Source organism: Protopterus annectens, chromosome 11.part0 (assembly GCF_019279795.1).
Source record: "Protopterus annectens isolate FY-2018-M chromosome 11.part0, PAN1.0, whole genome shotgun sequence".
NCBI classification, from domain to species: Eukaryota; Metazoa; Chordata; order Ceratodontiformes; family Protopteridae; genus Protopterus; species Protopterus annectens.
In genome coordinates, this window is record NC_056745.1 from 726,906,389 (window position 1) to 726,925,824 (window position 19,436).

Consider the following 19,436-nt stretch of genomic DNA (forward strand, 5'->3'; position numbering starts at 1 on the left):
TATAAACATCAGAATGTTTTAAACTCTGTATGTATTTTAGTAGCTGTTAGGCAACAGTAAGACAAATGTCTTCACTTCTGGCACATGATATATTGTAAAATATTAAACGAGCTGGATTGCTAAAACCTTTTTTACCTCGTGTTTGTTTGTTCATGTGTATTCTAATTTTCATTCCTATCTCTATATGTAGTATTAACAATTAACATATATTATTATATAAGAATGCATGGATAAATACATACATAAATAACATACATGTAATAACACCACAGACAATGAGATATTCTCTATTTGAAATAGTGGCTGGTGCTTGAATTGTCCTTCAGCAAAGCATGAGCAACTTTGTACAGATTGTAAGGGGTTGTGGGTAATATTGCATGTGGTGCGAAGACATTTTCTCTGGAGACTGCAAAGTAATGCAAAATGAGCTATCACAATGCCAAAACCCCTTCGCGGGGGGGGGGGGGATATTCAAATAACCCCTACATATAAAGCTATGTTAAACCCAGAGATGTTGGACATGCTACACCTAAAGAAATCCCAATCCCTCCGAGCTACACACTCTAGGGACCTAAACCTTGTCACCACAATAAACAGGACATGCTGGAGGGATAGATTCCTGTCCCAGAGACTTCCTATACTCTGTAACAAGCTACCCATCTATGTCAAGCAAAGTTCCTCATTAGCACTCTTCAAGAAAAATATTGATGAGTGGATGGGAAATAAGAAATACACCCCGGGATCACTTCTGTGGTTCTGCTTGACAGGGGCACAGGAAATTTACTTTCTTGGGTGGCGTCAGCCAGGGAACCTTGTTGGCTAGGCTTACTTAGGCCCTTGGGCCAATAGCCTAGTACCTACCTATGAACCTATGAACCTACAGTAATACCATTTGGATATATAAAAATCAATAAATGTGTTAGTGTATGGGTCATCTCTATACAAATAAATCTTTGCATACAGTAGTATATAACTGCAGTTTATAATTCAGATCCCTTCATAAATTACAAGTGCTTTTTATCTCCTTAATTTTGAAAAAAAAAAAAGAATACAAGATTATTACACTTAACAATGCCTTAAGCTGAGGGATGGGGAAACCAAATATAGTTTGAATTTTCACCTGGGTTTGTTTAAAAGAAGTATAGGTCAAAACATATCTAATACATGTGTCCCTTCAGTATGGAAAGCAGCTAAAGTTAAAAAAGGTGTATCATAGGCTGGCATATGTTAGAATATTTTAGCTTCTCCTAGTTGAACACATTTATTTGTTTTAGTTGTACATATTTTGTCATAAATATCCATTCCTTTCTTTCGGAACTTTATATTTCCTCCCTTTTTAATGTTCATACTGTACTTTTTTCAACAAACTTTTTGCAACATAAAACTTTCTCTCGTGTATTTATTTGGATGCCCATCAGAATAATTCTTCTTCTAATATGAAACACATTCCTTACTGAATTTTTTAATGAGTGATTATGGTATAGTTTCTGCCAATATATCTTAATTATCTCCATGTCCTGGTATAGCTTTATTTATTTGCCCCATTTTGCATGCCCTCTAGCTGCCTTTCAGCTATGTGTCTGGTCCATTTTTATTTTTAATGTCTCTGGTACTATTATCTAAGGCTGGGAATGCACCAGTGGTGACTTGGGAAAGAGAGGTAGCAGCCAGCAGTGCCATATACACTGTCCGAAATGTCAGATAATTTTGTTGTATGCCTTAACTGACTATAGCAACTGAGTCACAAGCATCACTGTAATGTAATGTAATGTCAGTTAGCCATGACCTCCCCCCCCCAATGTCAGAAGGTTAAAGGTAATCTTCCACATGAATATGTCACTCTACACATCATAGTGGTGGACAAGACGGTAAAGACATTCTTTCCTAATCCCCACCCTACCTCTGCTCCTCCAGAATCCAAGCTGTTAGTTAAACTCTGGTTAGCTGATTGTACTTAAGGCTCCATCCCTCTGTTCCATGGAAACAGGCTTTGTATAGCTTTTATATCATTGTCTCAGAATAAATGCAAAGTAACCCAGGGGTCCAGGGAAGTAAATATTGTGGGAAGAAATATCCAGGGAATTGTTATGGCTAGGCTTGTATAGGCCCTAGGGCCGATAGCCTAGTACCAACCTATGAACTTACAAACCTATGAAATAGGAAGTAGAGGGGGCTTTTATATTGTTATTGGGAAAAGTGGATGACTGATTGACAAGTAAAAAGAATTCAGGCAGAAATTCATGGCAGAAGGTCCAGACAAGAAGACATCTTTACATTTAATATAATACAACAAACTATTTTACCACAGTCTCTCATTTTTCTTACATTTTTTTCATGAAAAAGTTATGCATCATTAGTCATTCTGCTCACTGCACTGAACTCTTCTTGGTTTTCATGGGCAGCCTTGACTTTGTCTCAAAATTCTGACCCTTACAAAATTTAAGACTTTTGTGGAATCTAGTATGTAAAGTCAGTATATAAATTGTTTATTTCAGTTTCACAAAGACAAAAGGATCAAGACTTAACTTGACGTACTGGCTGGAAAAACACCTAAAATTTTCCCTTTGGTGGGTGGGATGCAAGTCCTCTGTACCTGCCCATGTGGGGAATTTCACACCACTTACATATGCCATGGTCACATAATAACTCGAAAAAGCCAAACACCATTTAAGTGTACTAACAGTCCAGTCTGCTACAGGACCTCTGATGATGCATTGCAGTACTGTGAAAAAGTAAAAAACGCAGTCAGGAACTACTTATTTTGAGCAATTGGGTTTGAGGAGATAACTTTTTAGTAGATCACTTTTATTTAATGGATAATTTCCTGTTTTGAGGCAGAATAATGGGATTAAAATATCAACACAAACTATTGATTAGCTGTAAATATTTTTATTCATTAAATGCATGTTAATACAAATCATTTAATTCCACCAAATTTCAGGAATAACACGTATCTGATTTTGGGCCTTTGTCTTTCATTATTGAGTGCTGATGTTGAGAGCTTTTCTGTATTATTAGCATTCTGTCTTGTGAAAAACAGTGAATAATATAAGTATGGACGTAATTGGTGCTGTGCTGTAAAACACTGAAGCTTCAGTGGTTACATTTTGATAACTCTTTGCTGACCTTTTACCAATAATGTGCACCAATAATACTATTCATTTGTTTACAGGGGCATCCGCTTCCTTCAGATACTTCGCATGCTTCATGTGGATCGACAGGGAGGTACTTGGAGACTTTTAGGATCGGTTGTTTTCATTCATCGACAGGTATAGCTGATGACCTCATGTGGTTTCATTTTATTACTCAGATTCGGACTTTGGACATTTTTTTTTCTTTTAGAATATGTTGTTTTGTACTCTTTATACATAGCTTTAAATATATAACAGGGATAGTTTACTACAGCTGAACCAGGTTTACTTATCTATGCGTGGGTAACATAAAATCAAACATATACCTGTGGCATCATTAGATCGTCTGCCTATTATGAACCTACCCATTTTTACTTATTGCAAACTTTTTATTTCAACATTTTACAATGTGCACCTGTGAAAAGTTCTTCAGCTTTCCAACTTTGACATTTACTACTTTGTGGCACCATTCCTCTGTATCTGCTAATTATGGCTGTACTGTGTGTCTTAGGGATTTTCCAAAAATTGTCAGATAAGGCTGGTTTAGAGCCCTTTTGATTCCACTGAACTTTTAACATGACTGTCAGGTTTGCATATTCTGGATCTGATCATTTTGCACATGCATCACAAGTGCCAGCTGTTGAATATGGCCACTTTACCTGGGAGAGCGACAAACACAAAGTAGGATATCTGAAACACCAGATTTGGTTGGCTTCACTACTCCTATAGCCTCTTCTTAGGTGTGACCAGAGGTGGCATTTCTGCAGGCTATGGGAATTTTAGTCATGATACAGCGGGCCTGGTTTTCTTGGTGTTTTGTACAGGATTTTCAGAGGATGGCACAATTGTGTTTTTTGATTTTGGAAAGTGGTACAATGTGGTCAAGAATCAAAACTGAAACTGAGCACTTAAAACAACAGACTGTACATGAGTAAACAAGAGAAGAAAAAACATTAACATGAAATATGCAGTGTCAAAACAGGTGGTAATAAGTGGGTAGAGATGCCTCAAAAGGACAAAAATAGAAATATGTTTATAATACCATGTAATACAGTGCAATGAGTCTCTAACAAGAAAGCTACACTAAACCATATACATGATATGGTTGTATAATAACATTGGTTACCATAATGTGACTGCCAGGCTGCTGACAAAAAGAAATAGAAGGTAAGGAGGGGGACAAGGACAAGGAGGGGAACTAACCCAGCAAAACAGGCAAAGAAGCCATCATCATGAATCACCGTATTCTGTGTAAGGCAGGGACAACATAATTCAGGCAATATGTGTTGAGAAGATAACATCAGTGCTGTTGGCTATGGGAAACGGGGGGTGAATTAGAAGGAATCAAAACGGTTATTACTGAGATGACCTATGAAGAGCTTTCAATAGGCTGGGATAAATTGCTTAAAAACTGCAGGGGTGACTCAAACCAGTTGAAAACAAAATTTGACAGTAGGAATTCTACCATCAGCTAACCCATATCAGACTATGGGCAAATAAATTAGCACCTTGATAACCATTCAGGAACTAGAAGTATACTTTTTGTTACAATGAAACTTGAAACCAGAATCTGTTGAAATCCTGTTAAATTAGAACCTGATGAAGCTAGAAAGCCAGTATGCTAGTTTTAAGTTTTGCTCTGTTTAATAAAAGTTATGCTTTAGTTCCAGAATGGCTATAAAAGTGCTGACCTATTTATTTTATGATTCAAACCAGAGTCTGTTAGTGGAACAGCAGCTGAGCTGTCAGGATCTGTGAGCTCATCTACTTTACCTTATCTTTTGGAAGGAAGCTACCCAGTAGGAGTTATACATTTGTTAGTGACCACAGGTCTAGTGACCACAACAATGTAAGCTTCCCAGAGCCTATCTATGAGAAGAAATTTGTAGAGTGATGAATATGGCAGTACAGCAAAACGTCAAGTAACATGGTACATGCTCTGGAGTGTAGGTCCCAAAAGGCTCTGTTTCTTGATCAGGGACAGAATTTGTGTGCAGAAGAAGGTTCAGAATGCTGTATATTTACTCCTACAGGAATACTGCAATGCACACTGTGTTTGATTGAGCAAACCCCATCTGATATAAATAGCTGATAGTTCTGTCTGAGCAGGGGAGTAGCATTAAGACAGATAAAGACAGAAAAGATATGGGACTTACTGGTGTGGTATAATAAATCACTGATAATGTCTTTGTAGTGTTGTTGTACTGTAGATGTATGAACTTCGTTATTAGACCTAAACAACAGTCTGCACCAGTGGATGTCCTTGCTAAGACATAGTGTGGGTCTACAGGCCCCATTTATCAACTGGAAGGCAAAAGAATGCAAAATATAACTTGAAATGGGATAAATAATGAGCATGCCTAGTGCACAGATATGAGCAAAGGTTATACCTCTTTAAGCTGAACTTGTCAGCATGAAAATGAAACCAGGAACATACCAATTACTTGGGATATTTTAAGAATTTCTAACAGAGAAATGTTATCCTTGGAAGCTGCTCATTCCAAGCTATTCTCTGGTCATTGATGCACAGGTTCAGGTGGCAGAGGAACTGGGGTTGTAGAATGCTGGATACTCCTGCTTATTTCCTTAAACTTGGAATACTTTGTAGACTTGAAGATGATACGTCAGTATTGGGGCAGGGAAGGAAGATTGTTTGAGTAACAAATATTGCTAAATACAAGGAACTCCCAAGTAAAACAACTCATAACTGGGACCAGATTTGTAAGGCCAGAGGTTATTGTGTGAAGTGAATGTCTAACAAGAAATATGAAGATAAACAGAGATTCAGATGTAGAAATCCCAAACCCCAACATAAAAAGGCATTAAAAGAAAAATGGTTTACCATCAAAATGTGGAAATGCAGTTTGATGAAAACAGGTTGGTCAAACGTGTGTTCCATCAATGCCCATAATGTCAAACTGAAAGTATATGGCTGCATATTAACAAAAGTGAGTGCACATTTGCTAATATGCAGTCGACGTGTTGAACTGAAGTTGCTGTACAGTGCGGATTGGGAAAAGTTCCCTTTTCCTCACTGTAGTGTGATCTTGGAGGTGGTATATTTAATATGCAGGGGCTGTAGAGGGGCTTGCCTACATGCAAAAATGTTACCAATAACACAGACCTTCGACATTGGAACTTCTGGTGTCTGAATGTCAATTCCGTGGTTACCATTTCTGAAAATTTGGTAATTTGCTATTACCTAATTCAGATGAAGAAGTCAATCAAAATGTGGAAAAATGTTTAATTTTACACATTTTGATAGTGAACCAAATAAAATATCCTTTAGGAAGTTGATACTCATGCCCCTTATACACTAATTACATTATGGTTACTGCAGCTCCTTGATCCAAGTATTATTATATGGGATACGGAGGTGATGAGTACTGCAGAAAAAGGGTGAGAAAAACATTATCCTCAGCATCCTAATTTTCCTTAGCAGGGAGAGATTCATTCTTTTGCATATATGCAGCAGTGCAAAAAAAGTCATTCCCACAAAGGTCTCATATTAGTTGTTATGCTAATTTTGTTTAATAGACATAATCTTATGCCAGCTTCCTTAAGGAGATGTCATCCAAGTAGAAGAAAGTTGAGTTTTGAAACTTTTAGATCATGTGCAGCCCTGCTTACAGGAAGACCAGATAGGCAGGTAAAGTTGGGCAGAAGATTCACTGGTATAAAAAAGATCAGAACCGAGATTCTGTGGAAGGATCATGCAGTCACTGGTGACCATAAATAACATAAGCTGGATCTGAGATTTTGTGGAAGGATCACACAATCATTGGTGACCATAAATAACATAAGCTGGATTCCATAGAAGGTGCAGCTAAACAGTGAGGTGTGCAGGAGAAAGGTCAATGTCAGAGGGTTAATTGCTGCGAGAAAAAGAAGGAGACTAGTTGCATCCATGCCTGATATGATCGTTTGGGGAAAGATGGAAGAGATCAGTGGGCTGCATTATACACAGGCTTGTGGGTTGTTATAGGGTTATTATATATGAAATAAGCAGCCTTCAGGATTTGCAAGGGAAAAATTGACAACATGGCTTGCCACGAAAGTTTCCGGAAGTTAGAGTCATAAGTCTTCTTAATATCTATAATGATTGCTACATACAGATTAGTGAGGAGACATGAAGCATGGACCATCATATATCATCATAATCATTGATGTCCTCGGATAATGTATGTCAGACCTGTCCTTAACCAATGTACTTAGCATTCTTGCATGGAATGAGAGCATCAGCCTTTAGGAATTACTTCACAGAGTGAGTTGTGCCACTAGGGAAACCTGTGAGTTGTTCAATCACTCTTTCAGCAAGCACTATGTTGCAAAATAAATTCACTGAAACACATTTTCAGCATCAGAGATTGCAATTTAGAGCTTGCCCTTTAACCACTGTTTTATGACTATAAAAATTAGCATGCATAAGTACTGGGGATAAGAGGACAGTCTTCTGAATGGTGGGTTCAGGTGGTCTAGCCTCATGTTAAAAAAGAAAAAATATATCTTCAGGCTCATTAAAAGTGGTATTCAGTGAGTTATTTTTGGCAGTTTGGAACTTGCTGAAAGTTCCTTCACCGATCAGCATAATTCCTTCCCTAGAAGATGTTGTACAGTTGCAAAGAGGTATTGAAGGTTTAGATTAACAGACAATACAATTGTATAACAAAATAACAAATCAGACTGTACAAATAACAGGAAGAAGCCAAGAAATGATAATTGGCCTAGTTCTTTGGCTAATGTCATAGATGGAAAGTTACAAACACTTGCAAATTTGTTTAAATAGGGTAATGCAAAAATCAAGTCAATAATCAATTAACCATTTAAGTTGATACTACCTAAAGTATACCCCTGAGTGAAAATAAAGAGACACTGAAAGTGCTCTTTAGTACTGTGCACAGAAAAAGGCAGAACAACATAACTAGGAACATAAAATAAATGTGTTTGAAACAAACAATTAGACTCTAGATATTATTACACAAAAATGAAATTAGGCTGGAGGCAACCATTGTATTTTTCTGGTAGGTCTGTCTTCGTACTGATACTAAGATCCAACCACCCTTCCATAAAGAAACCCTATTGTACTCAGACAAAAAGAAACACCAAATATACTGGTCTTCCTTCACCTCTGCCTGTAACCCTCAACCTGTGGTATTTCTATTAATCCTCCTTTTAACAGGCTAGGCCTTGTTAAATAGGCCTTGGTGGGTGCCCTTCTGGGTGAAAACTTCCCTACAGGTGAAACTAAGGGGGCCCAAAAGTTCTATGACCTCCCTGATTGCTTCCCTGATTCTACCCATTTTTGCAACTAAAAACTCATCAATACCTTCCTTCATGTGAGTTAACTTGTTAGGTGGCACTCTAAAGGTTGAGAATATTACATTTCTTACACATTATTTTTTTTATTTTTTATTTTGGAGAAAGTTGAGCATAATCCGAGAGTAGGTCCCTGGAGTTTGATGTTAGAGAAAAGATAATTATTTTAGCAGCTTAGTTTAAATGCAGGAGGCTTTCAGGGGTTAAATAAATCATCATCTTTTCAATGTCTCTTAAAATTAAAACATATCATAGATAGTTATTTATTAAAAATTAGGGTTTTGTGCATATATTTAATATTAGTTTTGTAACTACAATAATCCAAAGGATAAATACTATTTTAAATATTTTGATGTATTGTATTATATTATGAAATGTAAGTTATATGACAGTAGTTCTTTAAGGATTTAAAATGTAGTTCATTGCAATTATGTAATGTGATTGGTACATGTTAGATAAGTGTTTGCATTTCTTAATGAGTTTATTTGATGAAGTCCTAAGTATTGTTGAATGCAAGCAATTATAGTGCATTAAATTAGTATTTTATTATTAGTTGACTAGGTCCACCTCTGTTTGGTTTTATTTTGTGCAGTTTGTTTTTTGGTATGTTTAATTGATTTCCAAACCTATGAGTATTAGAGCCTTGAATAGGCTCTCACTTTTATATTCTGCTGTTGGAACCACCACCTTCTGGTGTAGCTGGATAAAAATGCAACATGCTGTCCTTGGTGCCTATGGCCTCACTCTCATTAACTAAAAAATCATTAAAGTAATGGACTGCTGCTTGATATGGGACCATCTGCTGCTAGTACCAGTTGAGGGGCATGCTGAATTTCTCAAACAAGGCTCAGATCATGATACAATCCATAGATATGGCCATGTCTAAATAAAACTGACCTTCAAAGTTCATGCTTAGTGGTAGATAGTCCTGCTTTCAATTTGTGAGTAGAGAGAAGGTGGCTTCAATATTCTTCTTGGTCAACCAGGGGTTGGAGAAGCTCATAATGATCTGAATAGCATTATCTAATGATGCATAGTGGACCTTAATCACTTCTTTACTAATGATATCATAGGTTCATAGGTTCATAGGTTCATACTAGGCTATCTGCCTTGGGGCATTTATAAGCCTAGCCTGATTGTGTTTGGCTTACGCCATCCCTTGATTTGAGTGTACTGTGCCCTTTTTAAAGTTTAGTTTACTGTGCCTCTGTCTAATAGTGACACGGAAGTAATCCCCGGGACAAACCTACGATCCCCATCCACTCATCAAGATTCTTCTTGAAGAGAGTCAGTGAGGTGCTCTGCCTAACATGAATTGGAATTCTATTCCAGAGCAAAGGGAGCCTCTGGGTTATGAATCTGTCCCTCCAGCATGTTCTATTTATTTCTGTGCTGAGGTTCAAGTCCCTCGAGCGCGTGGCTCTAAGGGATTTAGATTTACTGAGGTGGAGCATGTCCATTAATTCTGGGTTGGACATAGCTTTATATGTCAGGCATAGATTGCCTCGAAGTAGGCGGTATGCAACTGAGTAGAGCTGGAGTTTTTTTAACCGAGCAGCATATGGCATCTGTTTGAGTCCCTTGATCCACCTGGTGAGGTACTTTTGGGGTCTTTTTAATTGCTGCAGGTGTCGGGTAAGGTACATCCCAAAGGGGGCATTGTATTCTATGATGGGCCTGATGAGGGATGAATAAAGGGCACGATTACCTCTCTTGATCTAGATGTGAATCCTTTCATGATGAGGTGGGCTATGTAGAAGGTCTTTCTAACCACTTTGGCAATGTGGTTGTCAAAGGAGAGATTGCTATCAACTTTGGTCCCCAGATCCCTAATTACTTTCTCTGTACTTAATGGGTTACCACCTATGTGGTAATTTGTGGGCACATTGTTTTTGCCAAAGGGTATGACTATACACTTTTTGGCATTTAGCTTTAGACCATGGCTCTGGCACCAGTTATCCATCTCTGCAAGACCTTTTTGAAGGATGTTTGTGTCAGCTGGAGAGTCGATTATGACGCCCAGTTTGCAGTCATCTGCGAACTTGGTGAGCCATAGTCCTCCCACGTTGGCCTGTACCTCAGAAAAGTAAATACCAAACAAGAGAGGTCCCAGGACAGAACCTTGTGGGATGCCACTTGTGACCGGTTTTGAGTCTGACATGGCTCCAGCAGCTCTGATGCTGTGGGTTCTGTCTTTGAGCCAGTTTGGACCCATCTTGTGACATAGGGGTTTATATTTAGGCTGGATAGCTTATCTATGATGCCTGAGTGGGGTATTGTGTCAAATGCCTTTGCAAGGTCCAGATAGGCTGTGTGGACTACCTTCCCTTCATCTATGGCCTTGGTGACTGTTTTGAAGAAGTCAACCAGGTTCAAAAGGCAGGATCTGTCCTTGACAAAGTCAAATTGGGTAGGACATAGTGTCTGTAGGTCCCCAATGTCTTTGTTTATGAGTTCCATGATGATCCTCTCCATAGCCTTGCAGACTAGGCTAGTCAGGCTTATGGGGTGATAGTTTCCAGGGTCTGTAGAGGCGCCACCTTTGTGGAGTGGGACCACTGTTGCTGTACGCCATTCTTTGGGCACATATCCTGTAGTGAGGCTGAGATTGTACAGCAGTTTTACTTGAGGGATTAGTTCTTCTTGGAGTTCATGTAGGATGCAACCCGGGACGCCATCTGGTCCCATGGAAGCAGTGTTTTTTGCTTTGGAGAGGGCGGCCTTCACCTGAGCATCAGAGATGTTTGGGAGGCTGCACTCTGCCGGGATAGATACTTGCTCTTTTGGGGGGGGGGTGGAGAAGTTTGCACTGAACCTGTCTGCCAGGATATTGGCGATGTCTGTGGGTTCAGTGTATTGTTTGTCATTTAGAATCAACTCAGAACAAGTCTGGGAGTTGCATCCCAGGTTCCTAACACAACTGAAAAAAGCCTTATGATTGTCTTTAGTGTCCTGTGCAATTTTTCTCTCGAAGCTGGCCTTGGAGGATTTTATGAGGGATCGTAACTTTTGCTAGTACTGATCAGAGATGCCTTCCCTTTTAGGGATTTTGCTCTATCATGTAGTAGCTTCCTCCTTCTGTTGTACAGTTTATTTATGGCTGGGGTCCACCAGACTGGATGCCTGCCTTTGGATGATTGGGTCTTGATTTTGTTTGGGATAGCATGATCCATGCATTCCTGGAGATGTCCGTAGAATGCGTTTATATAGGATTCTGCAGTTTGGGCCATAGTTTCCACTGGCCCTGGGGCCTTGAAGGATTCCACTTCAGTTTTGAGAAGTGTGAAGTTCACTTTTGAGAAGTTTTTCACTGTGGTTTTCTGGGCTGGGGTGGGGTCGGGATGTGGATATCCAGTGAAATTAATTTATGGTCTGATCTTACCAATGAGGGATATACTTCTGGTATGGAGCATAGAGTCCCCATGTTGGTAATGATCAGGTCTAGTATGTTTTCCCCATCTTGTGGGAGTGGTGACTAGTTGTTCCATAGCATTTGAGTTTATAAATTCCAGGAACCTTTGGGCTAAGGTGCTGGGGCTTGAGTAATGCTCCCAGTCTATGTTTGGGTAGTTGAAGTCGCCCAATATAATGGTGTTCGGAGAGATCTTCATGTTCTCCAATGTTTTCAGGAAAGCCGAGTGGGATTCCTGACTTTGAGAGGGTGGTCTGTAGGATGCTATAAACTGAAAAGCAGTCTTTCCCACTGTCAGTTGCACATGGATGGTCTCCGATACTTCATGCAATGCCACTAACCTGGAGGTGTAGATATCCTTGATAAATATGGAAACTCCCCCTCCTTTTGTGGTTCGGTCCGGGTTTTGGGGCCAAAAAGCATGATATGAGGTATAACCTGGTAGTGCTGGGGTGCTCTCTGGAGCCTTGAACCAGGTTTCTGTCACTGCACAGATATCGATGTTCTCCATACTGAGGAGAGCTTCGAGTGCATGCATCTTGAGGTTAAGACTTCTGGCATTTAGCAGCATTACCCTTAGTTTCTTGTTCCTTGTGCTGTCTATGGAGGTGGGTTTGACTTTTGAGCCTTGCCTAAAAAAGGCACTATGGGGGTGGCAAGAGCCTTTGCCAATATCCAAAAGCATTGACTGGAGACCCTTCTGTAAATGGTAAGTAAAGAATGAGCTTGTACTGGTCCTCTTCCTTCTTGAATATTAGACCCAAAGGGGAGATTATGAATGAAAAAAATTGGGGCACAGCAAAGTGCCTACCACTCTGCCTGCTGCAATCTCTATTTTAAGTAGGATTGTAACAATCTCTTATTTTACCACATCTGATGACAAATTCCTGCGCAAATTTAAACTGTTTTTTTTTTGAGAGTTAATGGAGCTCCTTCTCATTAAGCCCTGAAAAACTTTATGTTTAACAAGGACATCAGGATAACTAGCCATCAATTTGACTAATGTGCACACCTTGTTGGGAGAAAGCATGCAGGTATTTATTGGGAAAGCCCAGAAAGGAATTAGCTCCCTGAGGCAGCCAAAAGGGCTCCCATCCATGGGTGTGAATTTAGAAGGAGTAAAGCACTCCTTATCTTCTCCCTGATTGCTGACCTGGGATGCTCTTGCTTTTGCCTGCAAATCTTGATATTTTAAGATTTTGTGTCTCTGTGTATGTAAGACACTGTAATCACAGGGTGTAGCAATTTCAATGACCAATGCTACCTTTGTCTTCTTTTCATGGACTACTACATCTGTTTTTCTCATCTCTATTTCTGGACTGTTGGTAGTGGTTGATGCCATCTGATATAAATTTCATCATTCTCTATAATGCTTTGTGGCTCATGTTTCCAATGCTTCTCGGTTACTTGTAGTGTTTATTATGCCTTTCAGTCTACAGGCCCTCTGCCATTAGTGTATCACACCCTGAAACAAGATGTGTGACTCTTTCCAGTTTGTTTTATAGAACTTGCATTTGTCCTTTTCTCTTACATGTTCAATGGACTTTGTAAACCAATGTGTATGCAATCCACTATCATGGGCTGCCAATAATATCCTTTCAATTTTTGGTATAAATTCACCTCTCTTTAACCATTCCTGTGTCAAATCCTGATCAATGTGAGGTTGTTCCATAAGTTTTTATATACTTGGCACTATATTTATAGCTTTTCTACATTTCTTTCTTTCTCATTTGATCCTTCTTAGATTCTTTATTTTATTTTATATTTTTTGCCACATTCAGATGCTGTCTGATTTTTATCTACTTCTGGTTTGGTTTCCATTTCCACTTGACACCTAAATGCGTCTGCTAAACTAAGCAGAGAAGCCATCTTAGACTACTTCTTCTCATATCTTAAAACTTTCACTGTGCTTGGATCTGATGCAGTCTTACAATCACAGATCTATACATATAATCAATTTCAAGGAGGAGCATACATCCTTCAGAGCAAGGGATATGTAATGTTGTTATACATTGACTTTTATGCATCATTTGATAAGTGTGAAGCATTTTTCATATTTTTATATCCAATTAAACCAATACCTTTTGGGGCCAGTCAATCAAACCAAAAGTGTATATTAGAACAGGAAGAGCAAATTTGTTTATACCTTGAACTTTATTCCTAGATGTTGGGGCTGTTTTAAATATTAGTTTTAGTCTTCTGAAGTATTCCTACTATGTTTTATTTGCATTTCTTCATGTTTTATTGCTGATTCTTTGTCAGTTCCAAAATATTAATAGACTCCTTCATGCTCAATTTCCTTTATATCACATTCCTGTCCTAGACTAATAGTTAATTTGCACTGCACCTTTACTACTTTAAATATTGCTTTTACACATTTATCTAGACCAAATGTCATTCTTACATTATCTGAGAAAGTTTTAACCACTTGCAGTTGTACTTTCAATTCCTCATCTGATGAACTATACAGGTTTAAGTCATCCAGAAAAAAACAGATGAGAAATCTTTAAGCAAGTTTGTTTTCAGGGAGCTAAATTACAACCAAGACCTAATCTGCTAAATAAAGACGTTAATGGTTTAAGGCCAGACAAAATAACAGGGGTGACAAGAATCATCCTGGAATATTCCCCTTTGAACTTCTATCCTTGGATAGTAATTTTTCCTTTGTCATGATTCAGTTGTAAAGTGGTTTGTCACTGTTTGATAGTCACTGTAATGTAATCGATCACTGTAGGATGCATTCTTTTATATCTGTAAGTGCTCCCTAATCCATGAATGTAGGATGCTGACAAAAGCTTTTTTGTAATCTATCTAGGCCATACTTAGATTCTTCCCCCTTCCACAATTCTTAATTATGACTTTATTTAGCAACAAATGATTTTGAATTTAATGGTGAAATATATCATCAAGTAAAAGGGATGGCGATAGGGGCATCGTTTGCCCCTATGTATGCCAACCCATTTATGGGTCTTTTTGAATATAAATACTTATATCAAATGGAATTTTATAAAAAAGTATGTAGTAAAATATTTTAGATTCATTGATGATCTTATTTTTTTATGTGAAGGTGGAGAAAACTTAATAAGTGACTTCATAGATAAATTGCAAGGTAATACATTTGGTACTAAATTTGATGGGCTGCAATGTGGAAAAAGTATTTTTTTTTTTGAGATATAGAATTAGATGGTAAGGTGGGTGAAGATGTACAGACAAGAGTACATAGAAAATGTCCTGATACAAACCATTTTTTGAATGGCAGGAGTTGTCATCCATCCCATTTAATAAATTCACTGCTGTATAGTGAATTATTGCGGGTTTCAAGACTTAGTAATAGAAATGAGATTTTATGGGAAGAACTAAGTAAGGCCTGTGGATACTTTTTACATAGAAGTTATGATTTTTATGTAGTGGAGCAAGCTCTAAATAGATTGCTGAATAATAATAATAATAATAATAATAATAATAATAATAATAATAATCAGTATGAGGGCAATAACAGGAGTAGAAAAAATAATCCCTTGTGTAGAGAAATAGGGAGTAAAAGTATTAAACAAATGGAAGCTAAAAAGGTTTATTTTGTGACAACATATAATATTATGACAGAGGAAATATTTAATGTTATAAAATATTACTGGGATTACTTGTTAAAAGATAAGAAGTTAAAAAATTTATTACCAAATAAACCTCTTCTTTCTTTGAGGAAAGATCAAAGTATAAGAGATATGGTTGTCCATAGTAATTTTGAGGGCCCAAAAACAGAATTGTGTATGGAATCAAAACTTATGGGGACTTTGCCATGTGGGAGGTGGTCCATTTGTCAGTATGTAGTCCCTTTTTTCGATAGGATAAATCATGTGATATATACCCCTAGACAATGTGTAAATTGTAATACTATAGGTGTAATTTATGCACTGAGCTGCTCCTGTAACCTCTTTTATATTGGTGAAAGAAAGTGGTCTTTTAAGGTGAGAATGCAGGAGCATCTCAGTGATATTAAAAATAGAAAAACTGAAAGCCCTATAGCATGTCATTATATGTTATGTCATGGGTGGGATAGTGTATGTGTAAGGGGCACAATTTTAGAAACTGCTAAGGGATGGGATGAGATAGAAATAAAGAAAAGACTGTTATACAAAGAGACAGTATGTTATTTTAAAGTTTGGAGCATTAGTACCTCATGGGTTAATCCTAGAGTGTAATTGGAAGATTTTTCTGTGATCAGTTGTGCTTTTTTATCGGTGTTTTATGTAATTAATTAATTGAAGTGTTAACTGATGTTCTTATATAATAGATTTGATAAGTGTGATGTTTTATGTCTTGAAGGCTTGTGTAGTCGAGGTGCTAAGACAGATGACATTTTCCTGAACTTTCCTCCTCTCTGTGGTGGTATTTTTTGTTATTTATTTATTTTTTTCTTTTGTGGAATTTCTTTTGTGACCCTTTTGTTCTATTGAGATGACTGTGTTTTCTTCTAAATGACTATAAACTTTGTTGGCATCAGTTCCAGTATATAGCGTGCACATCGTCAGAAAGCAGGTTATCGGTCTATTGTTTTTAGGATGGCTTACATGTTCACTCTGAAGAAGGAATGTAGTTTTTCCTGTTGTTAACCAGTTGGTGTCTGTTTAGGATGAGCATATAAGCGGTTCTTATGTAAGGCTAAATCTTCATATAAACATGTCAATGCTTTTAGCTAAAAGTCAGGTACTTAATCTGGTTTTCGGATTTTCCACTTAGGAGCCTTTCTTAGTTTCATTTCAGTTTCTCTTGCTGTTCCTTCATCCACTTTATAGCCTGTACATTTGAATTTCTTATTGTTTCTTTTACTTCATCTGTCCATTCAGCATCCTTATTATTTTCCAAATGGTCTTCATAAATATTTATCCAAAATGTGTTTATTTCTTCTTTTTTGTTAGTGTTTCTATTCCTTCTGTTTTGTTTCCCAGTTCTCTATAAACCTTTTGGGGTCATCAATGAATTGCTTATTTTGTACTTTTCCTTTATCTAACTTATCTGCATACATTTTTCTGCCTGTGCTGACGTCTTTAGTTTATTATTTGCAATAGCGTATGCTAGATCCTGGTCTGTTCTGATACTGTGCATTGCTTTTATCACATCTATCTTTCAAAGTATTTTTGTTGATCTGTTCTCTTTCTTCTACACTTCTAACAGTGATCCTTCTTGTCTTAATTGCTTTATAGTTTTCTCTGTTTGATGCTTCCATGATGGCATTTGATTTCTTCTCTTTCTTTCCCTTATTGCTATGTATTTTTGTGATAAGATTATATCTGTTATTAATTTAGCTGCACAGTAATATATCCTGTTCACTTCTGTTATATTACATGAAATTCTATTAATAATCTTAATTACTGTGTCGATCTGTTTTATCAGACTTCTAACATTTTAGGTCTTATTTCCTTTCTATAATATATTTCTTTCATTGATCTTAATATGTCCAACCATATACCCAAATATACCCAACACCATAGGAGTCCCCCAAGGTTCCATACTTGGCCCTCTTCTATTTTCCATCTTTATTAATGATCTTAACAAAGTCATCCCAGAGTCTACATGTATTCAATATGCTGATGACTCGACTTTAATTTGCTCAGATAGATCCCCAACTATTCTATTATCCAAAACTCAAGACTGTTTCACTGCAGTTGAGAATTGGTTATCAGAACGCCAACTGATCCTTAATCCAATGCTACTCTTCCATCCTACCCATAAACACCAACTTTTCCCTTTTGTGTACAATCCAGCAATGGAACCACCGACCCTCATACCAAGCTATTAGTTACCATTGACAACAAACTCAGATTTGATGTGCACATCAACCAAACTATCAAAACTGTTAATAAGAAACTGGGGTCCCTTTATAGAATAAAATCTTTCTGACTCCATCTCCTTTCTACCCTCTTGTATGCCTCCCCATACTTACAAATCCCAACAAATCGGATCTATCTAAACTCTCTTGTTGTTATAATCATATTGCAAGATTTGCCACAGGCCTGCCCTACAAAACCCATCACTGTACTAATCTTCAGAACCTAGGTTGGATAGAACTACCAAATCTACTTCTACAGAAGCAACTTATTATTGCTTACAAAATACTCTCTCAACCTGAAAACACTCCCCCTGTCTGGAATTATACCAACCTAAATATCTAAGATCATCTCACAGATTACAGACAATCAAATCCTGTAACTCAGGAGGTGACTCTCTGTTTTCAAACACAGTGGGTAAAATATGGAACTCTCTTCCACCTAGTCTCACCGAATCAACCTCCTAAATACTTTCAGAAATGGCCTCCCACCACTTCAAATCCCACTGGCTTTGCCAATGTTCTAATCCAGACTAACCCATAGCCCCTCAACCTCCTCAGTGAAATTACTATCCTCCGAAACTAACTACTTGTAGGTTTGTTTCTTATAATAATTGTTCACTGTACATCCTAATGTAACTTTTTCTTACCTGTGTATACTAACTATATGATGCTTTGTTTTTCTCTTTATAATTGTTATTGGTATTTAGTGCATAACTACAATCGTATGTTAGCTGTCAAACATTGTTGTAACCTACTATGTACTATTGGAACTTTTGTAACCTACTCAACAAATGTAAAATAAATAAAAATAAAATAAATAAATGTCTATCCATCTCTATTAAATCAAGCAACTCTAGATAATTTCTTTTTCTAAACTGAGGGCACATTCTTTGTATTCTGCTTCCTGCAGGCATTCTACGGAAATATCCAGATCAACTTTCTGTTACATACTCTCTTCACCTGCATTCTGCTTCATCCATTGCTTTTTCATATGGGAACTCACTGGACTATCACTACATAGCACTGACTGTGTTAGAGTTGTCACTGTTTCCTGCTTCTTCCTTTGCTGTGCAACTGCAACTGTACTTTTGTACTGGTTTCCTACTAAAGGCTCCACAGTATCTTCATGTGGCAAATGAAAAGATGCTTCCTGTTCCATCTGTTTCTCCTTAAACTGGGGACTTATTGATCCATTATGCTGTCACATTACCCAATTTGAATTTTCTACATAATATCCTTCATTTTGCAGGCAATCCATAACTTCAGTTTCTATTTCTTTAATTTCTCCATTACTGTTCCTCTTTTCTACTTTTCCCTTTGTTTTCTTATTTGTTGTATTGTCAAATGTTCCATATCTGGATGCCTTTGCTTTAATTTCTCTTCAAGTATCTTTGGTGCTGTTTTTTTGTATTGGTTAGTTTTACTTTCTTCTTTGCATACATATTGCACCATGTTAAATCTCTTTCTTTTCCATGTCCATATTTCTTCTAAAGGTGTCTCCCTTTCCACCTGAGTTGAGGGCTCATTGTTCCATCATGCTGTGACATAACCCATGTTGCACTTTTTACACTAAATCCTTCACTTTGCAGGTCTTTCATAACGTCAGCTTCTATTTGTCTAACTTCTCTTTACTAATCTTCTATTTTATGTTCCTCCCTTTGAACTCTTATTTTTTCTATTGTGACGTTTTGCATATCTGGGTGCCTTTTCCTGTATTTCTCTTCAAATAACTTTGGTGCTGCTTTTTCTG

At 37.5% G+C, this 19,436-nt stretch overlaps 1 protein-coding gene across 1 annotated transcript in view; it reads left to right on the top strand.

Annotated features, from left to right (window-relative positions):
• Positions 1-19,436, top strand: part of LOC122814989 (potassium voltage-gated channel subfamily KQT member 1-like) — a 1,169,537-nt gene that overhangs the window by 609,426 nt on the left and 540,675 nt on the right. Inside the window, exon 4 of the mRNA XM_044087244.1 lies at positions 3,173-3,269. Coding sequence (XP_043943179.1) covers positions 3,173-3,269 — 97 coding nt within the window. The remainder of the gene's footprint in view (positions 1-3,172; positions 3,270-19,436) is intronic.